Raw genomic sequence first — 26,462 nt, 5'->3', positions numbered from 1 at the left:
CACACTCAGAGAATAGTATGTAATTGGTTGTAAAAGCTTACTTATTGTTTTTTGTTGAATGACTGAAAGCTCTTCACTATTTTTTTAACCTGGAGTAAAATATAAATTTAGGTAAAATATAGATTTTGAAAGAACTGTTCAGTGGGCACTGCTAAATAAAGAATATATAAACTATCATTACAAATTACTACACACTAAATGTATTCTTCATTTTATTCATTTCCTTAAAACACCTTCCAATACTATACCTATAATATAGAAGTAGAAACTAATTCTTATACATACAGGCATATTTTTTTAAAAAAAATCATAGAAGATAACTTTTGTTTGATGTGCTATATTATGGTATTTTTTCCTCCTTTTAAAAGATTATACAATGTTGGGACTGACCAACGACAACATAGTGATTGGAGCCCTGAGCAATCTTCCAACTTCCTAGGATAGAAACTATTAACTGGCCCTGCTCTAGAGCAACTGCTAAAATTAATAAATTTGTCATCTGTTTATGGTGACTAGTGGAAAAAGAACTGACTTTGCTCATTAGTAGTGAAATTACTTTAAAATATAGGGAAAATGAACTGACTATGTTGATAATCTAGTACTCATCTCCTCGCCTCTTTATGGCTTATAACCCAGAGGTCACAGATGGAAAGTTCATGGAAAGGCCACAGCGTCTCTGTCTGATTCTGTTTCCACAGCCCAAGGGAACTTCCTCTGACCACCCAAATGTCTGTCTTGATAAGGGTTACCTCAGTGATTAATATGTGATGCAGACATCACTCTGGTGACAGGCTTGCTCTGTCCTCACTAGTCTTAATTTCTACAATGGCAGATGACACTTTTAGCTGGCATTTGTCATTAGGATCATGGGAAGCCGTTAGGAAAAATGTTATGTGGCCATATCAATGACTGTACAGTACCACTCAAATCAGCTGCCCATAGTTATAAATATGATGAAGCTAGAAAGGATGACCAAAAGCAAAAATTCAAAATCTCATATGATTAGTAGCTCTCTAGGATTTCACAGATTAGTTGCTGACTCCCTGAGGATACACAAAGCTAGAGAACACTTGCCAGTGTGTATTATATTTGTCCTGATGGACTTCATCACTAGGAAACAGGGTTGCCTTGCTCCCTGATACACACTGAGCCCGTGTGGTACTATTAGATGAGTCCGCTCTCCAAGCATGTCTTCCACAAGGCCTGATGCAAAGATTCCTGAAGAGGCCTCAAAGAGACTAAAACAACCCAGGAATTGGATTTCTTTTCCTAAAATATCTTCTCCAGGAATGACTAAGCAAGAACACAGAGAGAGGAAGAACACAAAGAGGAAGGACAGGTTCAAATCACATCTTCTGTTCATTGTTCCTTTTGTAATGATGGACTAAAGGAAAGCAGCTAGGACCCAGTTACCTTAAGAACAAAGGAGCTTGGGGACTCTTACAGAAGAATAGGAGGAAGAATTGAGGTCCCAAAGGGGATAGGAACTCCACAGGAAGAACAACAGAGCCAACTAACCTCCACCCTAGGAGCTCTCAAAGACTGAATCACCAACCAAAGAACATACATGGGCTGGCCACACATATGTAGCAGATGTGCAGCTTGGTTTTCATGTGGGTCCTGAACAACTGGAGCAGGAGCTATCCCAAAAGCTGTTGCCTGTATGAGGGATATGTTCTTCTAACTGGGTTGCCTTCTCTGGCCTCGGTGGGAGAGGATGCACCTAGCCTTGCAGATACTTAATGTGCAATGGTAGGGAGATACACAGGGGGACCGCCACCTGCTCAGCATAGAAGGGGTTGGGGGATGGGAAAATGATTGTGGGAGGGGGTGACCGGGAGGGGAGCAGTTAGCAGGATGTAAAGTGAAAAATAAATAAATAAATAAATAAATAAATAAGAAAAAGTTACTTATATATTAATAGATTAAAAACCAAGTGCACTATGAAGCCTATGGATTTACTTCTAAAAGAATAAAATGTCTAATAAAATGTTATGTCCATAGCCTCATGAGAACAATGTTTTAACTCTGTTTCAGCTAATGGCTACTATCACAGTATCATTCCAATCTCTCCATGAAACCATACATTTTTTTCTTTGCTCATCGCCACAGAATAAATTAACAGATGGAAAAGTCTAGTCAGCTGCTCATTTCATGGGAGAATACTTCATTTGCTCTCAGGAGAATTCATGTTTGAACTCTCCACACAAAACATCAAGCTTCCAACAATCTGGGCTTGCAAAGATTCCCTAGAGATTAATATCAAACATTCCACCACAATTCTCTGTTGCTTGATTTAGGTTATTTTTGATTGATGTCCAAAAGTTATGACATTGGTTATTTTAAGATTGTTGGGTTGTTTGGTTGTGGGTTTTTTTTCTTTTTGGTCAGTAGCATTTTGAGGGGGTAAAAATAGCTATTCCTTGAAAATGTGAACCATAGTTTCTAGCTATAGGCTACCATGACTTTTTCCTTGAGTGGGATCATAAGTTAATAGAATTCTTATTTTGTGGTTAAGAAAATTAGGTGCCAAAATCAGATAAGTTCGGTAAAAACAAATTAAAAGCTTGCACTAAAGGAAGGGGTATGAGAATCTTCAGCTTCTAATTTCCAAGCCAACATTCCTTCTATGTTTTGGTTACAATCAAGTAAAGAACTGCCTTTTAAGTTTGTCTATCCTCAGAACCAGAGAAAAAGAAACATAATGTAAATCCTACTATGAGTTTTTCTGATTCTTTCATGGACTTTTAGTGTGTGTGTGTGTGTGTGTGTGTGTGTATGTGTGTGGTGTGTGTGTGTGTGTGGTGTGTGGTGTGTGTGTGTGTGTTTGTGTGTGCATGAGCATGTACATGTGCATGTGTATGGTGTGAACGGATATTGGCAAGCCACAGAGTACATGAGGAGGTCAGAGGACAACTTCTCCTTCTCCTTTATGTGGGTTCAGGATCAAACTGAGCTCATAAATTCTACATGGCCCTTAACTGCTAAGAAAGGTATTCTTGAACTCTTAGGTAAAATTGTACTTACCAAAAGACAGAAAATGCATTTGTAAATTGCATGGCTTTATTCAGTAGAGTCCATGTGTAAGGGGTGCAGAGAAGAGATTAGAGCAGGAGACACCGGCCTCGGCAAGCACGGGGCGGCCATTATTATGCACTGTAGATTGCTTCTACCACCTTTGGTAAAGAATAGCGCACATTGTACCTTGATCAATGATGTTGAAAACTGCTTCTGCATGCTCATTTATGCCTGTCTGACCTTCCAGCAATTTTTCAAAATTAAAACCCTAAATGAGAAAGTAAATCCAATGAAGAACAATTTAAATGAAGAATCCTCATCCCCAGTCTGCTTCTCCAAGCTTTATCCATGAAGGAGACAAATTTCAGATTTGAAAATTTGTCACTAATATTTTCCAAGAGTATTTTAATAATGTTTCCATCCTTATTCTTTGAATTATATTATCCCTAAGTAAGTCTAAAAGAAATGAATCATCCCCAAAAGGTATTCTGGGAAAAAATGAAATTAAGTCAGAAATCTCAGCAGAGTCTAAAGAGTACATATATTTACATCTGTACCAGTGATTCTCAGTCTTCTTAATGCCAGGACACTTCAATACAGTTTCTGATGTCATAGTGACCCATCAACCATAAAATTATTTCTTGCTACTTCATAACTGTAATTTTGTTACCGTTAATGAATCATAGTGTAAATTCTGATTTGCTGCTCTGCAACCCCTGTAAGGGTCATGGCCCACAGACTGAAAACGGCTGATCTATATGAAAGTAACTTATGAGCATCTATGCAATTAAATCATGCATTAGAGAAGAAAGTCATCTTAAACACGATTTGCTGAACATTCTCTATGCAAGGCATGTAATCACTGGGATTATTTTTAAACAGCATTACCACCTCCTTAGTGAATACAAAGCTATAATCAAATCAATGAAGTTAACTTATAATTGGATTTAGAATAGAGGATGTATAATAATTCAGCTCCATCAAGATAAAATTCCTTAAAATACATAACTGCACAGAGGTATTGTTGGAATCCATAGGGTCAAATTTATTTCATCTCTATCACAGAAAGGTAAAAGCTCACTTACTTGAGAATATTGTATTTCTGACTTTTTTTTTAAAAAGCAAGAAAGCATACATATAATAGTCTTTGGTTTTTACAACAATGCATTAGCTGACATGTTGCACATTGGAAAAGAATATATGTGTAATATATAAGAATAACAAATCAGCTTATACAGTAGAATTCATTGAATATTAAAAGTCTTTTATCTAACTTCCTAAACGTTTTCAAAATCAAAAGTTAATTTAAAACTGAACCCTAATGTTATAATCAGCACCATACTTCAAAAAATCCTTCTATCATATTGTGTATGCATGAGTGTATTTGTACATTACAAATGTGTGTGTGCTTGTGCACATGTGTGTGCATATGTGTCTGTGTATTGTGTGTGTGTAAAATTTTCTGATTATTGTATTTTGCTAGTTAGAACTTATGTGAATAATATAGCTTTTATGGAATCTTTTGCCACTGCCTGTTTTACAGATTGTAAAGTTTGGTGTTGGGGAAGATGTCTATACCTTATCTGTTTTTATTACCATATGGTAAGATGGTATGGAAGCATATATTTATTTATTTGTCCTTTTGTCTCCCGTGGACACATAGGCAGTGTCCTGCTGTTTAGATAGTCTACTGTTCTGACCATCCACATATAATTGTGTTATTATTAATTAATTAATTTATTTATTTATTGGTATATCAGAACTTGCTGGATTCTTTCAGTAACTATGGGTTAGACTGAGAACATAGTTTCTTGGTTCTCCTCTTAGGCATTTTCTCAGGTCTTTCTTCAGCTTCCCATCTTTTCTTCCTTATGCATTTGTTGGAATGTTTCCATGCTCTGGATATGAAGTCTTCTTTGACGCTGTGGCTTATTTTCACTAATATAGTTTATTGACAAACAGAAGTTCTTTCGTGTAACTTAACATGGAATCCATGTGGATAGTATTTTTTCTGTCTTGAGAACTTTTTCACATTGACACATTCATACTGTTTGTATTATCACACTTTCTGCTTTTCCATACCTTATAATCTAGCAGAAATACTATTTCACATGAAGAAAAACAGTACCTACTTAATTTCGTGCTTTTTTACTTGGAAATTCAATTGCTCCAGAGACATTTACTGAAAAGACCATTTTGTCCCTCATATTCATCTTGGACAATAGACTCTTCCAACTTATCACATGTGACACTCTCTCAGGTCACATGTCCTTTGGGTGGGTTCATTCCTGAGCCTCTTCCTGATCCAGGGATCTGTGTTTCTACCACACTGTGTGTTGCAGCAGCTCTGCCCTGGCATAACATATGACTCTGGGACCATTCCTATCTTGTTCTTGATTAAATGTGATTATTCTCAGGCTTTGCATTCCCATGTGGATTATAGAACAAGCTCATAAACTCTCCCAAAAATAGCCCAACAGTGTTTTAGTTTGATCTGTCGAGCAAGTAGAGGTGAAAAAAAAAAGCCACAGCATATTCAGAACACTGAATCTTCAACTCCATGAATATTTTACATCCTTTCACTTACTTGGATTTTCTTCATATCCTGTCAAAGCTTTTATAACTTTCTATGTAATGGCCTATTACACAGTAGATGAGCAGATACAATGTTTCAAAAATCATGTTGATAATTTTACTGTCTGATTATTGTAATTGAATGATAATAGGATAGATTTTCACCTCCATATTTTATCCATTCCAATAATCTGAAAGCATGATGGGATACTTGATTCCCTAATGAGACCACCAAAAAATACTATATTTGTTTCCTTTCCATCCTTGCTGCTCTTTTCCTCTTTTTCTTTGATGCAGTCTGTGACTTCCTGGAGAAGCTGAATAGAAATACCTGCTGCAGGCATCTTTGCTAATTCCTATTCTCTTACCAAGTACTCTTTCTCCCCAGCTGGCATGTCTCTTTTTACTTTCCTGGGTTTTGTGCTCCCTCCAGGCTATATGCTCACATCTGAAGACTTGGAACTAAGAACCACAAGTACAATTCGTATGCAGTGTTTTTCTTGTAATAAGAATGACACTGGGATTTTGATTGGGGTGATTTAAATCACATTTTTTTTATCACATTAGTAACTCATTTCTTTTGTTTCACTTTGCTACTTCCTAACTTTGTTCAGATGTTTATAAAATGCCTTAACCATCATAGTAGGTTATTTGTATGTTCTCTGCCAACATGTTGTGCAGTTCATGTGTTTTTATGTAGCCTTTACAACGTCTAGCTGGCTCTTTTACAAATAAAATATACTTTATATATTCATTGAATTCATAGATAAATGAAAGATGTGTAAATCCCTTGGGAGAATATTAAGGATGGCAGCTAGTTCTCACTGACCTTGCCTTGCTTGGCATGCTCTGCCAAGTATACCTGTGGGGAATCTCTTGGTTCTGCCCAGCAGAGTAAAATATAAGTAGATAAACTGCTCCCAGCATCGGCCTCTTCATCAGTTCCTCACCATAAAATATCGCTTGACAGAAAAATATTCTTTACTTGAAAAATAGCACCTAGGAAACATCCTCCTCGGCTGGGAAACTCACATCTTTTTATACACAAATGTAAACTCCAGAGCAAGAATATGAAAAACACAACCTTGTTTATCTTCCTGAGCTGGATGATACATCATTTCACTTCTAAAGCAATCTTCTAAACCTGTAGTGCATATGGATAAAAATGATGAGCTTAAGTTTATATCAACTGTGGGATGAATTTGAAAGCTTGACGCAGATGTCTCATTTATATAGCACACATGAGTGACTAGGAGTGCCTTCCTACATGTGTTGACATAGCTGATGGGGGCACATTACTAATGCTAATAGTTCTTAAGACTCATAATCATACATCAGGTTTGCTCAAGGATTTTAAACCTTCAAAGACAAACCTTCCTGCTGTCTTTGACAAGTCAGCACCAGGAGAGGGCTACTCCCCATCCTCCTGTCTGCAGCTTTACCATCCCATGGGCAAGCACCAAGGACAGGAGCCTAGCATAACTGTCCTCTGAGAGGCTCTACCCAGAAGCTGACTGAAGCAGAGGCAGAGAAACAGCCAAACACTGGCTAGAGCTCAGGAACTCTTACAGAAGAGTTTACTGCTACATTTACTGCAGCAATACAGTTCTTCTATGAGTTTTTAAAAAGATGCTGATTCCATATGCAAGAAAGAGAAAAAATTACAAAATGATGCTCTCTCTCTCACACACACACATACACACAAAATGACTGATAAAATTTCATACAATTGAAAAAAACTTTTTTTTCCTAACCTCTCCATCTCACTCCATTTAGTCAGAGCTTCAAAATGCTACTATTTCAAGGTTTTCCTGTATGCCTCATCTACCACAGTAAGACTCTGTTTTCAGTTCCTGTAGCAACCTCTTATGTGTTTTTTCTCATTCCTTATAAACTGAAAATGCTTGCTTGCTTACTTGTTTGCTTGCTTGTCTGTCCTTCCTTCCTTTATTTTTGTTAATTCCTATTTATTTATTTATTTATTTATTCACTTTATGTCCTGATCGCTGCCCACCCCCTAGTCTTCCCCTCACCCCCTCACACAGTCCCTCCCTCCTTTGCTCCCTCTCCTCCTCCTCTGAGAGGTGGTGCCCTTCTCCCCACCCCACCCCCATTCCTCCACACTGGCATATCAAGTCTCTGCCAAGCTAGGTGCATCCTCTCCCACTGAAGTCAGACAAGGCAGTCCAGTTCAGGGAACATATTCTGAAGAGAGGCAACACCTTTAGGAACAGCCCCAACTCCAGTTCTTGGGGGACCCACATGAAGACGGAGCTGCACATTTGCTACATATGTTCAGGGGAGAGAGAGGCTAAATCCAGCCCCTGTATGCTCTTTGGTTGGTGGTTCCATCTCTGAGAGCCCTCAAAGGATTCAAATTGGCTAACTCTGTTGGTCTTCCTGTGGAGTTTCTATCCCCTTTAGGGCCCTTAATCCTTCCCCCCAACTCTTCCATAAGAGTTCCTGAGTTCTAGCCAATGTTTGGCTATGGCTCTCTGCCTCTGTTTCAGTCAGCTTCTGGGTGAAGCCTCTCAGAGGACAGTTATGCTAGGCTCCTGTCTGTGAACATAACAGTATATCATTAATAGTGTCAGGGATTGGTGCATCCCCATAAGATGGTTCTCAATTGGGCCAGTTATTGATTGGCCATTCCCTCAGGCTGTGCTCCATTTTTTTCCCTGCGTTTCTTGTAGACAGAACAAATTTTAGGTCAAAAATTTTGTGTGTGGGTTGGTATTTTAATACCTCCACTGAGGATCCTGCCTGGCTACAGAGCTGGCCTCTTCACATTCCATATCCCCCACTGCTTTGAGTCTCAGCTAAAGTCACTCCTATAGATTCCTGGGAGCCTCCCAATCCCAGGTCACTGGCATGTCCTAGAGAAGCTCTCCATCACTCCCCACACCTGCCAGCTGCAGATTTCTATTCATTCTCCTAGTCTTCTCTCCTGTCTCACCCCACACCTGATTCTGAACCCCCAATTTTCCTCCCCATTCCCTTGCTCACACAGTTCCCTCCCTCAATCTGCCGCCTATGACTATTTAATTTCCCCTTCTAAGAAAAATTCAAGTATCCTTGACTGATATTCCTTCTTGTTTTGCTTTTTCGATCTGTGACAAGTAGCATGAGTATCCTGTATTTTGAGGGTAACGTATATCTACTTATCAGTGAGTACATACCATGCATGTCCTTTTGGGTCTGGGTTACCTCAATTAGGATGACATTTTCTAGTTCCATCCATTTGCCTGCAAAATTCACAATGTCCTTGTTTTTAATACCTAAGTAGTATTCCATTGTGTAAATGAACCATTTTTTCTGTACCCATTCTTCGGTTGAGGGACATGTGGGTTATTTCCAGTTTCTGGCTATTTCAAATAAACTTGCTATGAACACAGTAGGGCATGTGTCCTTGTGATATGGTAGAGTAATTTTTGGGCATATACTCAGTGGCTGGATACAAAATTAATTTAAAAAAATCAGTAGCTCTCTTTTATACAGATGATAAAATGGGCTGAGAAAGAAATTTGGGAAACAATCCTTTTCACAATAGTCACAAATAATATAAAATGCATTGATGTAACTCTAACCAACAAGTAAAAACCTGTATGACAAGACCTTCAAGTCTCTGGAGGGAAGGAAATTGAAGAAATCTGAAGGTGGAAAGATTTCCCATGCTCATGGATTGATAGAATTAACATAGTAAAAATGGTCATCTTGACAAAATCAATCTACAAATTAAATGCACTCCCCATCAAAGTTCAACACAATAATTTACAGACCTTAAAAGCACAATTCTCACCTTCATAAGGAAAAACCAAAACCCCAGGATAGCTAAAACAATCCTGAACAATAAAAGAACTTCTGAAAATATCACCATCCATAATTTCAAGCTGTACTATAGGCAATAGTAATAAAAACTGTGTGTGGTATTGGTATAGAAACAGACAGCTTGGTCAGTGGAATCAAATCAAAATCTCAGAAACAAGCTCACACAACAATGGACACTTGATATAACAAAGAAGCCAAAACCTTACAATGGAAAAAAGAAAGCATCTTCAGCAAGTGCTGGTCTAACTGTATGTCTGCATGTAGAAGAATGCAAATAGATCCATATTTATCACCCTGAACAAAACTCACATCCAGATACGCTAAATATAATAGAAGAAAAAGTAGGAAGTAGCCTTGAACACATCGATACAGGAGAACATTTACTGAACAGAATACCAATGGCTCAAGCTCTAAGATCAACTATTGATAAGTGGGACTTCATGAAACTGAAAGGTTTCTTTCTGTAAGCCTGTCAATAGGAGAAAATAGAAGTCTAGAGATTGGTGTAACCATCGATGAACTGGATTTACCTGAAAGGGAGGCTGGAAATGAAAAGGAGACATAGGGGTGAGAGAAACATAGAGCCAAGACAAAGTTTTCTGATCAAGGCTCAAAGTTTAATATTCAGCTCTGCAGTTATATAGGGGAAGCCCCACGGAACCCATCCTTTGTTTCACCTGGATAATGTTGCAAAGTAGGCTGAATAGGCAGTCTCCAAGTTCTTGCTGGAAGTTGCAAGTGTAAACAAAGTGGCTGGCTTCACCTGGTATCAAAGTCCTGTGGGGCAAGCAAGGTCTGTTCAGACTGGCTGGGAAAATTAAAACTATATCTGACAGAGGGCTAATATCCAAAATATAAAGAACTCAAGTTGCCAACAAATCAAATACCCAAGTAGAAAATGGGATACAGAGCTAATCAGAGAACTCTCAACAAAGGAATCTTGAATGGCTGAAAAGCATTTAAAGAAATATTCAGTGCCTATCAGGGAAATGCAAATCAAGACTCCGAGACTCCATTACATACCAATCAGAATGACTAAGATAAAAAACTCATGTGACAGCACATGCTGGTGAGGATGTGAAGCAAGGAAGATTCCTCCATTGCTGGTGAGAGTGCAAGCTTATACAACCACTTTGGAAGTCACTCTGGCAGTTTCTCAGAAAATTTGAAGTAGTTCTACCTGAAGACTATACTGCTCCTGGACATATACCCAAAAGATGCTCCACCTTCCCTCCTTTCTTGATTTGCCGATTTCTGGCAGTTTAACTCACCTAAACCCTTGCAAGGAAAGTCGTTTCCCACTGGTCTTTCTATTGGCTCTCTAAGAATTGTATATGGTATTAAATGTATATTTATATAGCAATGATCCATTCATTTTTAGTAAAATATTTGAATATATTTATACATCCATGGTTAAGTGATGGACATGAAATGAGGTCTGAGTTTCTTGGCGTATTTTTTGTCAAGACAAAAGTAAACATTCGGTTTGCTTACTTACTTCAGGTTATATTCACAATTCCCTGAATAAACTGAAGAAACTGTCTCGGTAACGACAGGGAAGTCAACTACCACTGAGTTAATATTCAGTATACGCTTATAGATGCAAAATTCTTAAGAATTTTAAGATACTGAACTAACTTTGTTTTTAACCTACCCAACTCTGCTGTTTTTATAAATGAGAATGAAATAGCTGTCCTTAGTGTTTTAAAGAGTAAGGAAATATGATCCAGTTTATTTAAGAATTTTCAGTAGAACAAAGGCTGTCATGTAGTTGGGAAGGGAGGATGATGTGTTCTTGTCCTTATATTTAGAGGGTTGAATGTAAATTATTGTTTTAATAAACTGTTAGAGTAGTACCACTTTTGAAGGTTCTTGTCTTTATTTTTCCAACAGACTAAAACCTCATAAAATAGAAGTCATCTGAGTATTCCCAACCCAGGAGGGAACCCATGCTTCATAGTGCTACACTATTCCTTTCAAACTAAATACATATTCATAATGAAAATGACATTTTCATATTAAGTGAAAGAAGTTAAAGGTATCCTATGGATCACTGTAAATGTAATTTGAAATACTTTAATGTTTCAAGGGAATAGATCTGTTTCCTGCTGTTTTTCAGGCTCTTTTGAATATGTTTGTATTCACTAGGAAAGGACATTTCTGTGAAATTAATCAAATAGGGAATTCAATGTTCCTTGCAGATAATTTTGGAAAGTTCCCTTTGGGAACTTTCTAGTTTAAGTTTGTATCTTTCCTGGGAAAAGACCCCTGTTTTCCAGATTCTCATTCTTTTTCCTACTTAGCTGTGAAGAGCAATAAACAAAATCGCTATACCAGGAATTAGTAACAATGTGGATTTGCCAAGAAACTCTTGCTACAGACTCCATCACTGAAATAAGAAAATAAGGTTTAATAATAGCATTTTACATGGAGTGGACACAAATTAGCATCAAAATATTTTAAAGCACCGTAGGAATTACTTGATCTATTGGTTTTTCTAAAATGAAAGACATCTAGATGGGAGACTCAGAATACATCTACCTAATCCAGAAATTGCAAATTCCATTTTTCCAGAGAAAATTAGTGCTATTGTTCTTGGCTATAATGAAAATACCATGCTAACTGCTTTTCCAGGTTAATAAAATAATTCAAAGTCTTATCCTAACCCCAGATTTATATTTTAAGCCAGTTTTTAGCCTGTTAAAGGCTGTTTTACTGACTCATGCCATATATATGCTGATCTTGTGCTGGAGCTTAAAGAATCCTACAGTTTTCCCGGCATCTCCATACTTGGGACATTTCAGATTGGTGGGGACATTTCAATGCACAGTTTCAGATGACGAAACCAATTAGGCAACAGGTTTTTTAGTCATTATCTAGAACAGCAGGTAAGAATTAAAAAGGAAAGCCTCAGGATTAACGTGCAATACCCTTATTGGGAACTTAATATGTTTAGAAATAAAAATGCAGTAAAAATAGGAATGTACTTATTATGCAAGTTTGAATGACAAAGAATTGTTATTTCTATGAAATTCTACTTCCAGAACTCTTCGTGATAGTTATGTAATGACAGTTCTAACCATGCTGTCTACAGGTCCCCCGCATCATGTTGATGTGGGACATCTCCCATGTATCAGGCTCTCACTGATTTCTACATTGGCATATGATGAATAAAAGATTTTGTTTCACGATTTGGATGTTTTTAGTGTTAAGAAAAAGAAGGCTAGGTGGTGGTGGTACAGGCTGGGTGGTGGTGGCATATATCTTTAATCCCAGCATTTGGGGGGAAAGCAGGTGGATCACCATGAGTTCAGGACAGCCTGATCTACAGAGAGACTTCAAGGACAGCCAAGGCTACACAGAAAAACTCTGTCTCAAAAAAATCAAAATAAAAAAAAAAAAAGAGAGAGAGAAATAATTCGAAAGAACTGCTAAGATGGGTAGCCTTTCCTAAATAACCATGACTACAAGCTTACCTTCCTAAATTTGAAAAGTTTTGACTAGTGTAAACTCAAATGCTTGACTCACATTTTATAAAGAACTTACTATTTGTAATGACACTGTGTAATGTACAAAATCATTTTTTTTTAAATCCACAGGATAAAACTGAAATGACAAGTACTCAATTTGATTGTCAATACTGTACGGTATCCCTTCTTGGGAAGAAATATGTACTCAAGGATGATAATCTATACTGCGTCTCCTGCTATGATCGTATCTTTTCTAACTATTGTGAGCAGTGTAAAGAACCAATTGAATCAGATTCTAAGGTAGGAATCACTTCTGTTCACACAGTTACTGCTCATGTATAGTAGGTAACTGCTTCAGGATGCTCCTTTTCTTTGTGTCCTTTTCTTTGTGTTGACTTTTACCCACATTTTTTACTGGGTAGGACTGTGAAACACAAGTTTTAATCTCACATTATCCTTAAGACACCTTGTATGTGTGGCGGGGTATGGTTGGTGTATGTGATAGTGGTGTGTGTTATGTGTGTGTGTATCTGTGTGTGTGTGTGTGTCTGTTTGTCTTTGTGTGTGTCTGTGTGTAGTAGTATGAGTAAAATATATATATATATATGAAATTAAACTGTGTCCCCAGAATTTTACAACTAAAATGTTAAGTTACTTCTGGAATAGCTAAGGTATACAAAAATACATTTAAAAATTTGGACGTGTAAGAAATAGAAATTCTATGCCTGTGCTTTTCGTCGTATAAGTCTGCCTTGTTCCCTTAGCCCCACAGACGGCACCTTCTCACATCACACTCTCTCCCTTTTAGGCTTATTATTTGCTTTCTTGCTTGCCTGCGCTTTAACTAAACGTTGTCATTTGTTTGTTTGAAGTCCCAATGGATATTAAGAAACTGCAAATAAAAAATTAAAATTATACCATGTTAAACCTGTCTGGTAGACTATAAAAGAAAGACAGAGAAAACTGACAAAATCCAATGAGGTTATTTTTCAGTGGCCTTTAGTGGTCAATCAAACAAGCCCCAGGTTGTGAATTAAGTAATTAAGTTTTAATTACCCCAGACAGTCTCTTTTCTACAGATAACAGTAGCAATTCTCCCTCAAGCTAGTGGAACAACTTACTGGCACTAGGGTCCCAAGAATGTCCCATCTTGTCTTAGAAAACAGCTTGTCTTACTGCAAGCACATTTAATTAACTTTATTTACTGTCTCAAAGGATCTTTGCTACAAAAACCGTCACTGGCATGAAGGATGCTTCAGGTGCAACAAATGCCATCACTCTTTGGTGGAAAAACCTTTTGTTGCCAAGAATGAGCGCCTGCTGTGCACAGACTGCTATTCCAACGAGTGTTCCTCCAAGTGCTTCCACTGCAAGAGAACCATCATGCCAGGTGAGATCCTGTTGGCTCCGCCTAAGGAAACTGCATCTCTGTTCACAGAGCATCATCGGCTCACAATGCTGCTTTAAGAGAAATGTTGTTCTTGCTTTCTTCCTCTGGTTTTCAATCCATGTCTTCTTCTTGAACACATAAATTATGGTGCTCTGCAATTTTGTAATAATACTGCAGTGACCAATGTCTCCTTTTTCATAAAACCCTATTCATAGAGACTTGTTTAACCAGAGATAGACTGAAGGATAAAGCTTACATCAGAAGCACAACTGAAAACGCCCCTGCCTTTGGCTAGTCAGTGGTATTAAAGGGATCCATCTTTACAATCCTCACTCTTTGTCATTCATTCATTTATTCATTTATTTTATTTTTTTTTTCTTTTGGGAGTGTCAGAGGACAATCTTTGTGAGTTCTCTCCTTTCATCATATGGGATCCAGGGATCTACCTTAAGTCATCAGGCATAGCAGCAAGCTCCTTCACCAGTTTGTCCTTTTCACTGGACCAAAAGATTTTATAGCTCTATACAACTGGTCTGAAGGGAATTGTTTTCTTTCAGGGAAGAAAATGGTCCATGTAGATAACTTCACTTAAAATTTTAATTAAAATACAATTACATTATTTTCCTTCTTAATCTTCTTCCTCCTACCTTTCCTAAGTTTGTCCCCCTCTCAAATTTCCAACCTCTTGTTTAACCTTTGTTCTACATAGACATAAAAGCAAATAAGCATATAAACACCACCTAAGGAGTTCTTCCAGTGGTTCCTGACTAATGTGTATTCTAGTACTGACCACTTAGTATTAGTTAACTTAAGCAGGGCTCATCCCTGGGAAATACTAGTAAATATCTCTCTCAGCATCCCTTAACCGTAGCTCCTCACCTAGGTATGAGGCCAGACAAAATTACCCCTATGTTAGAGCATCAAATGTTTTGGGAATTGTTCACGTCTAGTTTAGGCATCCATGTTGCTAAGATTTCATGAATGTAGCTCCCTTTTCATAGCTAAAAGGGACAATTTGATGGTAGGTTTCCTGTTTCTCTGGCTCTTAAAATCTTTCTTCCCTCTCTGCTATGTTTTCTTTATTTTTTGGTCCTTTACTATCCCATGAGTTAATCAATCTCTCAATTCTAGTTATTAGTACTATCATCACTAACATTGTTATTAATCCAAATAAATTCAGAAGGCATTCTCACAATATGGATCTCAGGGGTAGTGTCCTGGGCACTTACAAATATCCCTGATGATGAGGACAACTCAATTTATCTAGACCAGGAACAATCCCAAGTGTCTACATGCAGGAATTTCCTAACGCTTTTGCAGATTGTATGAGGGTTTTTTTTTTTTTTTAATGGGTGGCCCTTTCTTTTTATAGCAGATCTGCAGCAATCCTTTTCCCTAATGTCTCAGAAAATACAAAATGTTGTTTCACTAAAGGGCAATTCATTTATCATACTTAAAACACTGAGGTATGTTTTCTTATAGGAAACACAAAGTGTGCCTGGCTTGTACTAATGGTGTCTTGCTTTGGGGTACAGGTTCTCGGAAAATGGAATTTAAGGGCAATTACTGGCATGAAACCTGCTTTGTGTGTGAGCACTGCAGACAGCCAATAGGAACCAAGCCTTTGATCTCCAAAGAGAGTGGCAATTATTGTGTGCCGTGTTTTGAGAAGGAGTTTGCTCATTACTGCAACTTCTGTAAGAAGGTAACTATCTAAAGATGGTAAAGCTGTGGAACCTTCCAGAACATTGTTTTTGTTGTTGTTTGTTTTGTTTTATTTTGTTTTGTTTTTAGCTGCCTTATGTATTTGAAATGAAGTGGCCCTATCATGCTATGTAATGTATGAGGTAATCTTTAATTTCAATAAATCCCAAACTAAAACTCTCAACATGAAGATCACCTACTGTTTTTACTAGCCATAAATTCCATCTTAGATAATGGATCTAATATTCAATGATACACAGGTGACTTGATCTCCCAATCCCATTCACAGCTTTATAGAGACTTTGTTCTGGTACAGACACATTTTTCTTTGCTTCCTAGAAGACAGTTCTGATTCAATTAGTATTCAATTTTGATCCATTTATTATTATGTGTTTCAGAGAAATAACTATTTGCCTCTCAGAGTGACTGAGGGAAAAAGGGTACTAGGAAACCTTCCTGCTATTTTCTAGTAACTAAGCATTTCTTCTGGGCTCCAGGCTCTGGGTTTTCAGAGGAGATTGGTAGTCTTAAGTAGATGACAGATCATGAGAAAAATCCAGTCAGCTTGCAGACACCAAAAGCCCAAGAGCTACGATTTCCTTCATTTCTCACGGCATCACAAAATGAATCGCGTTCTCACTTGCTTTCCATTCAAAGCACACTTTCTAATAGGGAAAAGTCATTTTTTTAAAAAAAAAAAAACAAATGTGTGCTAACATTTCTTCTTCCAAGCTTTTATGTGAAAAGCAACTCATGTCCATCATCTTGATGAAGCCTGTCTGTATTTCATAAGATATATATTGAGATTCATGAAGAAATCCTTAACACATGAAGCATTGTGAGTTTAGAATGGCACTATTAATTGAAGGAGAACAATAAATCATGATGATGGGTTGGTACCCTGGCTCTCAGATACTGTGATGCTTTGACTGTCCTGACAGTTTTCTTAAAACCACTTTTATATTTGCATTCGGACAGCTGGAAGGTTCATTCGGCTTCCCAGGCTGTGGAAGTCTGTGGCTGTACGGAGGATAAGATTTGAAGCACTGGACACTAATGAGATGCTCTTATTGGTTGTATACAGAGAATGCCTCAGATTATTTCTATTTAAATTTTAAGCTACACACTCTTTTAAAGAAAAACACTGTATATAAATGATTTTGATCAAAGCAAAGGAAAAAGATTCTTTTCAATTCAAACCAAAACCAAATTTTGCTTTAAGTAAAGCCAAACTATTTGACATCCCAACCTTTAAATACCCTACTCCCATTTTATTTTGTTACACTATAATTTTCTACTAAGAAACTGGTAGCCCAAACTATAAGGGCTTCAAAGTCAATATTCAATTCTTGACAGGAAAAACAGAGTTAAGTGTGTTCTTCAATTCTTTAGTTGCTCTCTGATGTGTTCAAAATCATTACTGATGGGTTGGGGACATGGCACTGTGGTACTTACACTTGCTGTATGAGCCTGAAAATTCAGATTCCCCAGCATCCTCATAAAACCCAGGCCTGGTAGCCAATCCAGATAAAATGGAAAACTCAAAAATTCAGTGATAGATCCTGTCTCACAAACTAAGGTGGGGAGCAGTAGACAAACTTCTAACATGTACATAGACACACACCACACACACACACAACACATACACACACACCACACACACACACACACACACACACACACACACACACACACACACACGACTGTCTCCACTTTGCCGGGGAAGAAACTTGTTCCAAGCCAGTGGTCAAAGCAAACTTGGATATTAGATTTCATCCATGCTGCCTACTTCTTCAAAAGGAATATAATCATGGGGAAACTTTTTTTTTTCAAATGCTCCAGAGCTTTGGGATATATTATTTTTGCAGAGAATCCATTTTTCAAGTTTCTGATCTTTTAAAGCACAGCCTACAAATCATTTGACCAAACAAATCAAAGGAAGCTTGATTTTGCCTGTGCCTGCTGACAGGCATTTGAAGTCAGTGGGAGGCATTCTCAATTGCTTTTCTTCACACACACCACTGTGCTCCTCATTTACATATTCAGAAAAGTGTAGTGTGCTTTTCCACTTCTAGAAAAATTGACTCATACCAAAAATCTTTAGTTTCTAAGAAACTTGATATAAGGTTAAAGTGTGCTTAGAATATTTTTGTCAAAAGCTCCTACAATAGGCAAACAATATGTCTGTGTTCATCAGCAGACAGAGATGGCTTAAATCGGGTTACACTTTTATCATCGAGTAAAATTGATACAGATCTACTACCTTCAATATCACATTTCTTTGGTCTTTGTAAGACACGGATGGACATGAACATATTGTTTCCTCAGCAGCTCTATGAGGGTCAACATCCATGGATTTCAAAGAGGAGATGATTGTAAAGTAGCTACACAGGAAGACTTAGCGAGTATTTATCGACCTGATACTCAATAAAGATGTTTCAACCTTTAAAATAACGTGACGATTAAACTGGCTTTAAAAAGGATGTCGTGTGGGCATATCTCGCTAGCTACAGGGCCCCGGGTTCAGTCCCTAGCACTATACAGGCAAAATGCAGAACTGATAGGTACCTGAGGCTCAATGTACAATGTTACAGATTCCATGAGTCCATTTTACATGGGGGCCAGGAATCTAAACTCCGTACATCATTAGAGCCCTCAAATTGAAAAGTCACCTGATAGTTTCAACCATGTTTTTGTTCAAAGTACAACATTAGAATGGCCTTCCAACAAGGCTGAGCACACATACAGTAGAGTGTGTGCGAGTTTCAGTGCCATCTCTCAGAAGATGTAGCAAAATAACCCTGTCATCAAACACTCAAGGACTGCTCATCTCCAGAAAGACCAAATCTATGGCATGCAGATGTGCTGAGGACATCTAGAAAGGGCCATCCTTAATGCAGTACTGAGGATGGGGTGAAAAGCTAGTCATTGCTCACAATGACGACGGCATCAGCCCCACCCAGGATCTCCACCCCTCAGAGTTCTCTCAGACGTGCTGAGAAGCTTTCAAGAAAAGTATTGTTGTTTCTGTTTTGTTTTATTGTGTTTTCTGGCATTCTTCAAGGTCGGAAATTGATGTAAGTATGTTGAGTGGAACTATAGTAGACCTAAGCAAAAGACCTTTGAAGACACAAAGAAGCTTACTGAGAGACAAAGTAAATCAAGTACCTGCTTCCTTTACAGTGTCCCAAAGTCCAAAGTGGTTCTGTCTCTTTTCTGACCTATTGTTTAAGAAAATTGGACGAATTTTTATTTTTGATGTTCTGTATAATCTCCATAACATTTGGCTTCTCATGTTGTTTTTTAAAAACTCACAGATGTTTTCAAAGAAGCAAGCATCCTAACACAGTGCAGTACATAGTTCAGAGCATCAAGTGTGGGGACAGGGAGCATGCGACTGTCTGAGTTGCAAGGGTACCCATGCTCATTGCCTTTCTGATGATGCTTTGGCAGGTGATAACTTCTGGTGGAATAACCTTCCGTGACCAGATATGGCATAAAGAGTGTTTTCTGTGCAGCGGCTGCAGGAAAGAGCTTTATGAGGAGGCATTTATGTCAAAGGATGATTTCCCATTCTGCCTGGATTGCTACAACCATCTTTACGCTAAAAAGTGTGCAGCCTGCAACAAACCTATCACTGGTAAGTGCTTCATCTCAGTAGAGTTCCACCATGATGCAGTTAGTACTATGGAAAATGCTACCTAGTAAATTTAGGAAAAGCAAATTAATATGTAATTTCTATCAATTACATTTTCTTTTGAGATAAACACAAGTAGATACTCACTTATAAATTTAAATTTTAGATGGGCCTCTCAAAGAATGACAGGGTTTAACTTAGGTGTTGACACTGTAAAAAGTAAATACTAAACATACTAGTATGTTTTCAAAGGACTGTCAAAGTCTGAGGTAGGAAAACAGGTAAGCTAAAAGGTCAGAGAAAGCTCTAATAAGGATGTTCAATTTGAGAGTCTTTGAGGAATTGAGAGAGCAGAAGAGGTTCAGAATTGTACTTTCTAACAAAACACAAAACAGATTTAAAATACAAAAGGTTTTAATTAAATTCAACTATTGTATAAAATAGTCAAAACTATAGTTAGAGTAACATAGAACAGAAATAGTTGGATTTCTTTTTTAGATGCTTTTAACAAATGTATTACTCCTTTATCTGTATTCACTTGCAGCAACTTTTGATTATGGAAGAAAGTAATATAGTATTCTACTAAAGAAGCAAAGTACACAAGACATGGCTTGAAAAATAGTGTAGATGACAAATCGATCCATACTAAGTAGCTTCTCAGAGGGCTGGAAGAGTGCATTGTTTTTCTCAGAACCATCTCTAAAATGTTAATCCTGTGGTAAAGAGACTGAAGCCAGCGTGAGACTTGAGAAAGCCAGCAGCTACCCTTCCAGACAATTTATTGTCATTAATAATGTGACAGAGCTATATATCCACTTTGCATTCCCAGTCTCTTCTTAGATCAGATTTCATTTCCTAGCTCAGATTGCATAACAACAAATTGTTATTCCGTTTCTTCCTCCAACTCTCTCTCTCTCTCTCTCTCTCTCTCTCTCTCTCTCTCTCTCTCTCTCTCTCTCTCTCTCTCTCTCTCTCCTGTTCTCTCCCCTCCCCTCCCCTCTCCTCTCCTAGTCTCTGTTGAATCTATGTACATTTTCAAATAAAGGAAAATACCTACTGTGCTAAGCTAAAATGGAAGGCTTTCCACTTGCAAACAGAGGATGTAGTTTCCAGGTTAAGCACAATGTTGTTTGTTTACACAGGGGCACCATGTTTTTCAGAATTCGTGGAAGTGTTCAGCTAGCAGACAGGTTTTACTTGGCCAATATTTAATTGGCAGGGTGGGGAGGGAACTAATATCAAGTCCATTGTTGCGACTAAAAGCAAATTAAGAGCTTGCCACAATCAGGCTACCTTCACAGGCCCTAAGTCACTCTCCTAAGCAGTGAAGTGGCCGCCCCTTTACAGGGGCAGGTCCTCCCTGTTCCTCACATGCTACCTCTGCCTTTAAGCTGTGTTATCTACCTCCTTAGCTCTTTTAAGGTCTCACATTAACAATTCCAGACTACTGGGCTTCTGAGCGTGGGCTCCTAACCACTCCACTCTCTTGCCTTTTATTACCTAGCAGCTCCTGCAAAGGGAGGCAGTTGCCAGCTCCATCACTTTTAGTTAGAATGAGGGGCTTCCTGGTGTTCAGTAGCACCAGAACTCCAGATGCTCCCGAGGAAATCCTCCCAGCACAGTCTGCTCTAATTTCATTTGAATTGGGCCTGTGGTGAGAAAATTAAGATGTTCAATAACTCAAAATATTTTTACAGCTTTTCGAGAATTCTCTCAGCTAATGGTGATCTCACAGAGCCTACACAAGCCCTTAACTTGATGGGGCTCAATTCTGATCCATGACAGACACATGTGATAGGATGTGATGTTTCTGGTGAACGTGCCATCTGTGAACTTCATCAAGCTTCATTCCATATAGAAAGAAACCAACACTTTTTAAACTACAATAACAGAAAATGAAATACCAGACAGAAAACTAATCTGAAGGTGACAGTATATAAGTGAGAAGAGACAATCTAAAGGAATGTCTAAGGATTGTCTCTAGACTGAAATGTCTGCACAAACTTCGAGCTCATTCTTTTTAATAGTTCTTAAATATATATAAAGCCCCAAAGACAGGCTTCTTTAAACTGAAGCCCTCTGAGTTAACACACAACAGAGAATGCTGGGAACGCTATATGTTTTTCTCCAGAGAGTTATGAATTCCTGGAAGCCCTTAGGCATCTAAAAAGCTATACATTCTTACAGATAAGTTCAAGTTTGGGAAACTTATTGCACATTTTGCTGACTACAGTGAATGATAACCTATTATGTAATTGAAAAATCTAAAAAAGACTGAATTTTAAAGAATGTATGTGAAGTAATACATGTTAATTAGATTGATTTAGGCATTCCATAATGCTTGCATATGACAATATTCTGCATGCTGTAGATATATACAATTTAAAATCAATCTTAATTTTAGGAGAATCTATTTCTATTAGAAAGATTTTAGTATAGTATCATATGTTAACTAAATCTACTTACAGGTGGTTGCATCTAATTTGCTGATGCTGTTACAATGAATTGGCTTCTATTGAATTAGCTTTAGATATAACTATTATTTCCTTTTTTCACTTTTACTTTTAATTAAAATATAATTATATCACATCTTCCATTCACTTTCTTCTCTTTACCCATTTCCATCTCCTCTTCTCAAACTCCTCCGATTTCCCCCTTCACTTTCAACTTGATAGATTATTCTTGTAACACACACACACACACACACACACAGAGAGAGAGATATATAGTAAGTACAACCTACTTCATCTTTTTATGTGCATATGTTTTCAGGGATAACTACTTCGTGCTAGAAAACCAATTAGGGCAGTACTCCCTGGGTAGGGCCAGTTCTCCCTAGCTCTGAAGTCATCAGTTACCTTGTCTAGGGGTTGGAATCAGTGAGGTTTTTTTCCTTCTGCATCTATTGTTAGTGTCATTATTCAGGAGCTGTTAGTGCAGCCTTCTCTAGGAGACACATCTCACACACTTCACACACTGTCTCTTGAACTATCTGAGCTAGATGAAGCAACTTGATGTGATGGAAGTGCTCTAAACTTGGCATTACAGGACCTTGGTTATGTGACTATTGGTAAATAACTCCCCCTAGAGGCCCACACTTGCCATCACAAAAAAAATACCACAGGCTGTAAAGTCAGACTACAAAGTCTGAGTCAGATCTTGCCGGCTGGTAAGCTTAGGTGACTGGCTGAACGTCACTGTTCCTTAGCGTTTATCTACAAATTGAATGAGATGCTCATATTTACTCTATGGAGGTTAAACAAGGGCTCTATACACATTTGGACTAAGGGTGAAGAGTGACAAATTCCAGAACTCGACAAACGCTATCTTTTATTTTACTGGTTTATCCAGGTACAAAGGAAGCCAGTTGAAATAGATGTCAAAATTTCTTGTTCCTTTTTTTTTGAGATGGGGTCTCAATATGTAGTTCTGGCTACCCACAGATACTCAGATAGATGCTACTCAATATGTAGACTAGGCTAGCTTTGAACTGCCATAGATCTACCTGCCTCTGCCTTCCAAATCCTAGGATTAAAGACATGCACAACCACATCCAGCAGTAGATTTGATTCCTAAAAGAGTTTGTTACTGAAAATGACCTTAAAAAAATAAACACAACCAAATTTGCAACAATTTGCAAAAACCCCAAAGATTGGGCTAGATCCTACTGCTAGAAGTCTCAATTTTTCTTCCTTGTAAAATTATATGGTTACTTTTACACTTGCCACTTTTATGTGTCTTGCCAATAAAATTGAGAATAGCTCATAAGCATCAATATCTGACACATTCAATAAATAGTTCTTTGAGAGAGATTAATTTATGTATACATAGAACCTTACTCTTACAGTTACCTCATTAAAGCTTTAAAGCTTTACTTAATTGGTATACATCTTAGTTAAGGTTTCTATTGCTGTGATAAAACACCATAGCCAAAAAGCAAGTTGGGGGGTGAGAGGGAGCAAAGAAAGGAAAAGCAAAAGGCGAGGAAGGCTGATACTTCCATATCACTTCCATATCCATCACTGAAAACTTCCATATCACTGTTTGTCATTGACAGAAGTCAGGACAGGAACTCAAACAGGGCAGAAACCTGAAGGCAGGAGCTAATGCAAAGCCCATGGAGGAGTGCTGCTTACTGGCTTGCCCCCCATGGCTTGCTTAGCCTAAGTTTTTATAGAACCCAGAACCACCAGCACAGGAATGCCCCCCTCCAATTACTAATTAAGAAAATTCCCTATAGCTTTTCCTACAGCTAGATATTATGGAGGCATTTTCTCAGTTGAGGCTCTCTCCTCTCTGACTACTCCAGCTTGTGTCAAGTTGACAAAAAGCTAGTCAGTATAGTATACTACTCGTTTACTCTAATTGTAAGATAATGATAGGACTATCACAGATATATGAGATACATGTTTAATTAAAGAAAAGAAAATCATATGTGAGTGAAAATAAAAAGAAAAGGAAAAGACATGACTGCTCTTAAGTATGGTCAAGGAGAAAGTTTATTGTGGATAAAAAGGAGAGCATAGCCAGAGGCAGACCCATTTGGGAGAGTCCTGAGTGATCATGACTCTGAGCCGTGTGAGGAGAAAGGAGGGGAGAGAGGGGAACCAAGTACAGCAGCCAGGAGGCCAAAGGTACAAAAGGGGTGGGAAACCAAAACGTCTGGATTTTATAGGGAAGAGCCTCTCCTCTGGGGAAAGAACAGCCCAGCCCCTGTGGTGGAGAGTTTAGGGTAGAGGGTCAGGTATGCCAGTGATACTCTACATAGGTAAGGACTGAGGGATGCTGGGAAAACCTGGTAGCCAGGGCCCCTTTGATATGATAAGTAAGCACCCAAGACATTTGTCCCAGGTTTGAAACTTAAAATTTCTTTATGAACTCACCTCTGTACAAAGATGGAGAGATGCCTCAATGGTAAAGAGAGCTTGCTGCTCCATCGTAAATCCGGAGTTCAAATGCTATTATCAACTCACAACCACCTATGAGTGCAGCTCCAATAGATGCGACACCTTTGTCTGGCATCCTCAGACTCCTGTACACACATGTGCACAAACACACAGACAAACATTTTTTTAAATGAGAAAATGTTAAATTAAACCCCATTATCGTTTTCAGAGAACTTATACGAAGTAGATTAATGTTCACACTTTGTGCTTCATTATGTCATAAGAGGACTAGGTAATGCATGTGAATCAGCAAAGGAAATACTTTTTGTCACTCCATAAGCGATAAGTCACCAGAAACCCATGACATGAACATTACTTGGAGAGAATTGTTAAAGAAATAAATATCCAACCTGTAACATTCCAATCACTTCCCAACTTCTAGAACTTTCCTTTCTCCCTACAACATAAATTGACATAAATTTGTTAAGATGTATCTTGAAATTATATTAGACAGACGGGGTCAGTGTTTTAGTGAGTACTTTAGAAACAAATTTAGCTCAAGTAAAGTCAAAGTTGTGATGCGGGTTGAAGGTCATCTTGGAATTTATCTCTGAATAAAGTGACAAGGTATCTAGAGTGAAGACTCCTCCATTTACATCCACATCCTGAACGGAAGCTGCTGCAGGGCCGAGTACTATAATTGTTACTATAGAATAGCGATACGATAGTCTGAAAGCCATTCTCAACTCAAGTCTTTGGAAAATTGTGCCTTAATCATTCCCAAATGGGACTTACTCCAAGTAAAACTAAGCATTGAAAAAATAAGAAAGTCATTAAAATATCAAGGCCAGGCTCAGAAGTACACATTTCTTCCGTTGTATTTTCATTTTGTAGCTAAGAAAACTTGAAGAGGAGGACAAAATGAATTCATGTTTGGATACTGTGGGCTTCTACATCCCCGCCCCTCTGTGGCTTCTTAACTACCACTCACAGTTTTCACCTGCCTCCTCCCCAAAATAATTTTTTTTTAAAGAATGCATAGCCAGATCATTTCACCCCCTTAGATTAGAGCAGAATTGAGTTAGGAATCTTCCGTGGCTGAAATTCTCAGTTGAACATGCGGCAGACGGCCACACACTGTGGGGTCACTCAGGTCTTCATGGTCTGGCTCTCTCTGTGTAGTAGTTTCTGGAGGTTTTGCTGACTTCCCAATTTGATCATTGAAAGAATGAGTTACTCTTTATCTCCAATACCTTTACAGGCCTCAGAGGTGCCAAGTTCATCTGCTTTCAAGACCGCCAGTGGCACAGTGAATGCTTCAACTGCGGAAAGTGCTCAGTCTCCTTGGTGGGTGAAGGATTCTTGACCCAGAACATGGAAATCTTATGCCGCAAGTGTGGCTCCGGAGCAGACACTGACGTGTAGAAAGAGACAAATCTTTCCCTACCTGAAATCCACTTTGCCCTTGCTCTCACTAAATCTGGAACTTAGTGGCACTAATATTTTTTGTTTGTGTTTTAGAAAGCAGTTTACTGTAGGGTATATAGCATAAAAGGTTTAGCACGCATTATAATTGAACTCTATAATAAGAAACACACAAAAACACAGTCCAGTGGAAGTGAAGTACTAAGCCTCAAACCTGTATCTCCTTGAAAAATACTGCACTCTACTGTTCAAAATAGCATTACACTTTTTTTGAGCATATGACCATATATTTAATGATTATGAATGTTCCTGCTGATGGACATTTTCGAAACTGCAGAAGGAAAACAACAAGGTCCATTTGAGAAGTATACAAGAGACAAATGTTTGCATTTTAAGCTAGTTGGTTATATCTACCATGATAGATTGAATATGAATGGCAGGAGAACAAGATTTATGAGAAAATCAATTAGCAGTCATCAGATTTTAGGATCATTCTTTTAGAATGATTTTAGAGTCATTCTTGGTTCACA

At 38.1% G+C, this 26,462-nt stretch overlaps 1 protein-coding gene across 3 annotated transcripts in view; it reads left to right on the top strand.

The window, feature by feature from the left end:
- The window catches only part of Fhl5 (four and a half LIM domains 5), a 36,229-nt gene extending 10,222 nt beyond the window's left edge, over positions 1–26,007 (top strand). For all 3 annotated transcript variants that reach the window (XM_028781172.1, XM_028781166.1, XM_028781157.1), the window contains 5 exons: positions 13,020–13,190; positions 14,106–14,280; positions 15,816–15,985; positions 19,438–19,624; positions 25,769–26,007. In XM_028781172.1, coding sequence (XP_028637005.1) covers positions 13,032–13,190; positions 14,106–14,280; positions 15,816–15,985; positions 19,438–19,624; positions 25,769–25,932 — 855 coding nt within the window. In that variant the 5' untranslated portion in view covers positions 13,020–13,031 and the 3' untranslated portion in view covers positions 25,933–26,007. The remainder of the gene's footprint in view (positions 1–13,019; positions 13,191–14,105; positions 14,281–15,815; positions 15,986–19,437; positions 19,625–25,768) is intronic.
- Positions 26,008–26,462: the final 455 nt, after the last annotated feature.

The sequence above is a fragment of the Grammomys surdaster genome, unplaced genomic scaffold (genome assembly GCF_004785775.1).
Source record: "Grammomys surdaster isolate TR1022 unplaced genomic scaffold, NIH_TR_1.0 97, whole genome shotgun sequence".
NCBI classification, from domain to species: domain Eukaryota; kingdom Metazoa; phylum Chordata; class Mammalia; order Rodentia; family Muridae; genus Grammomys; species Grammomys surdaster.
Note: the sequence above shows the minus strand (reverse complement) of the source record. Positions and strands in the feature narration are given on the sequence as shown.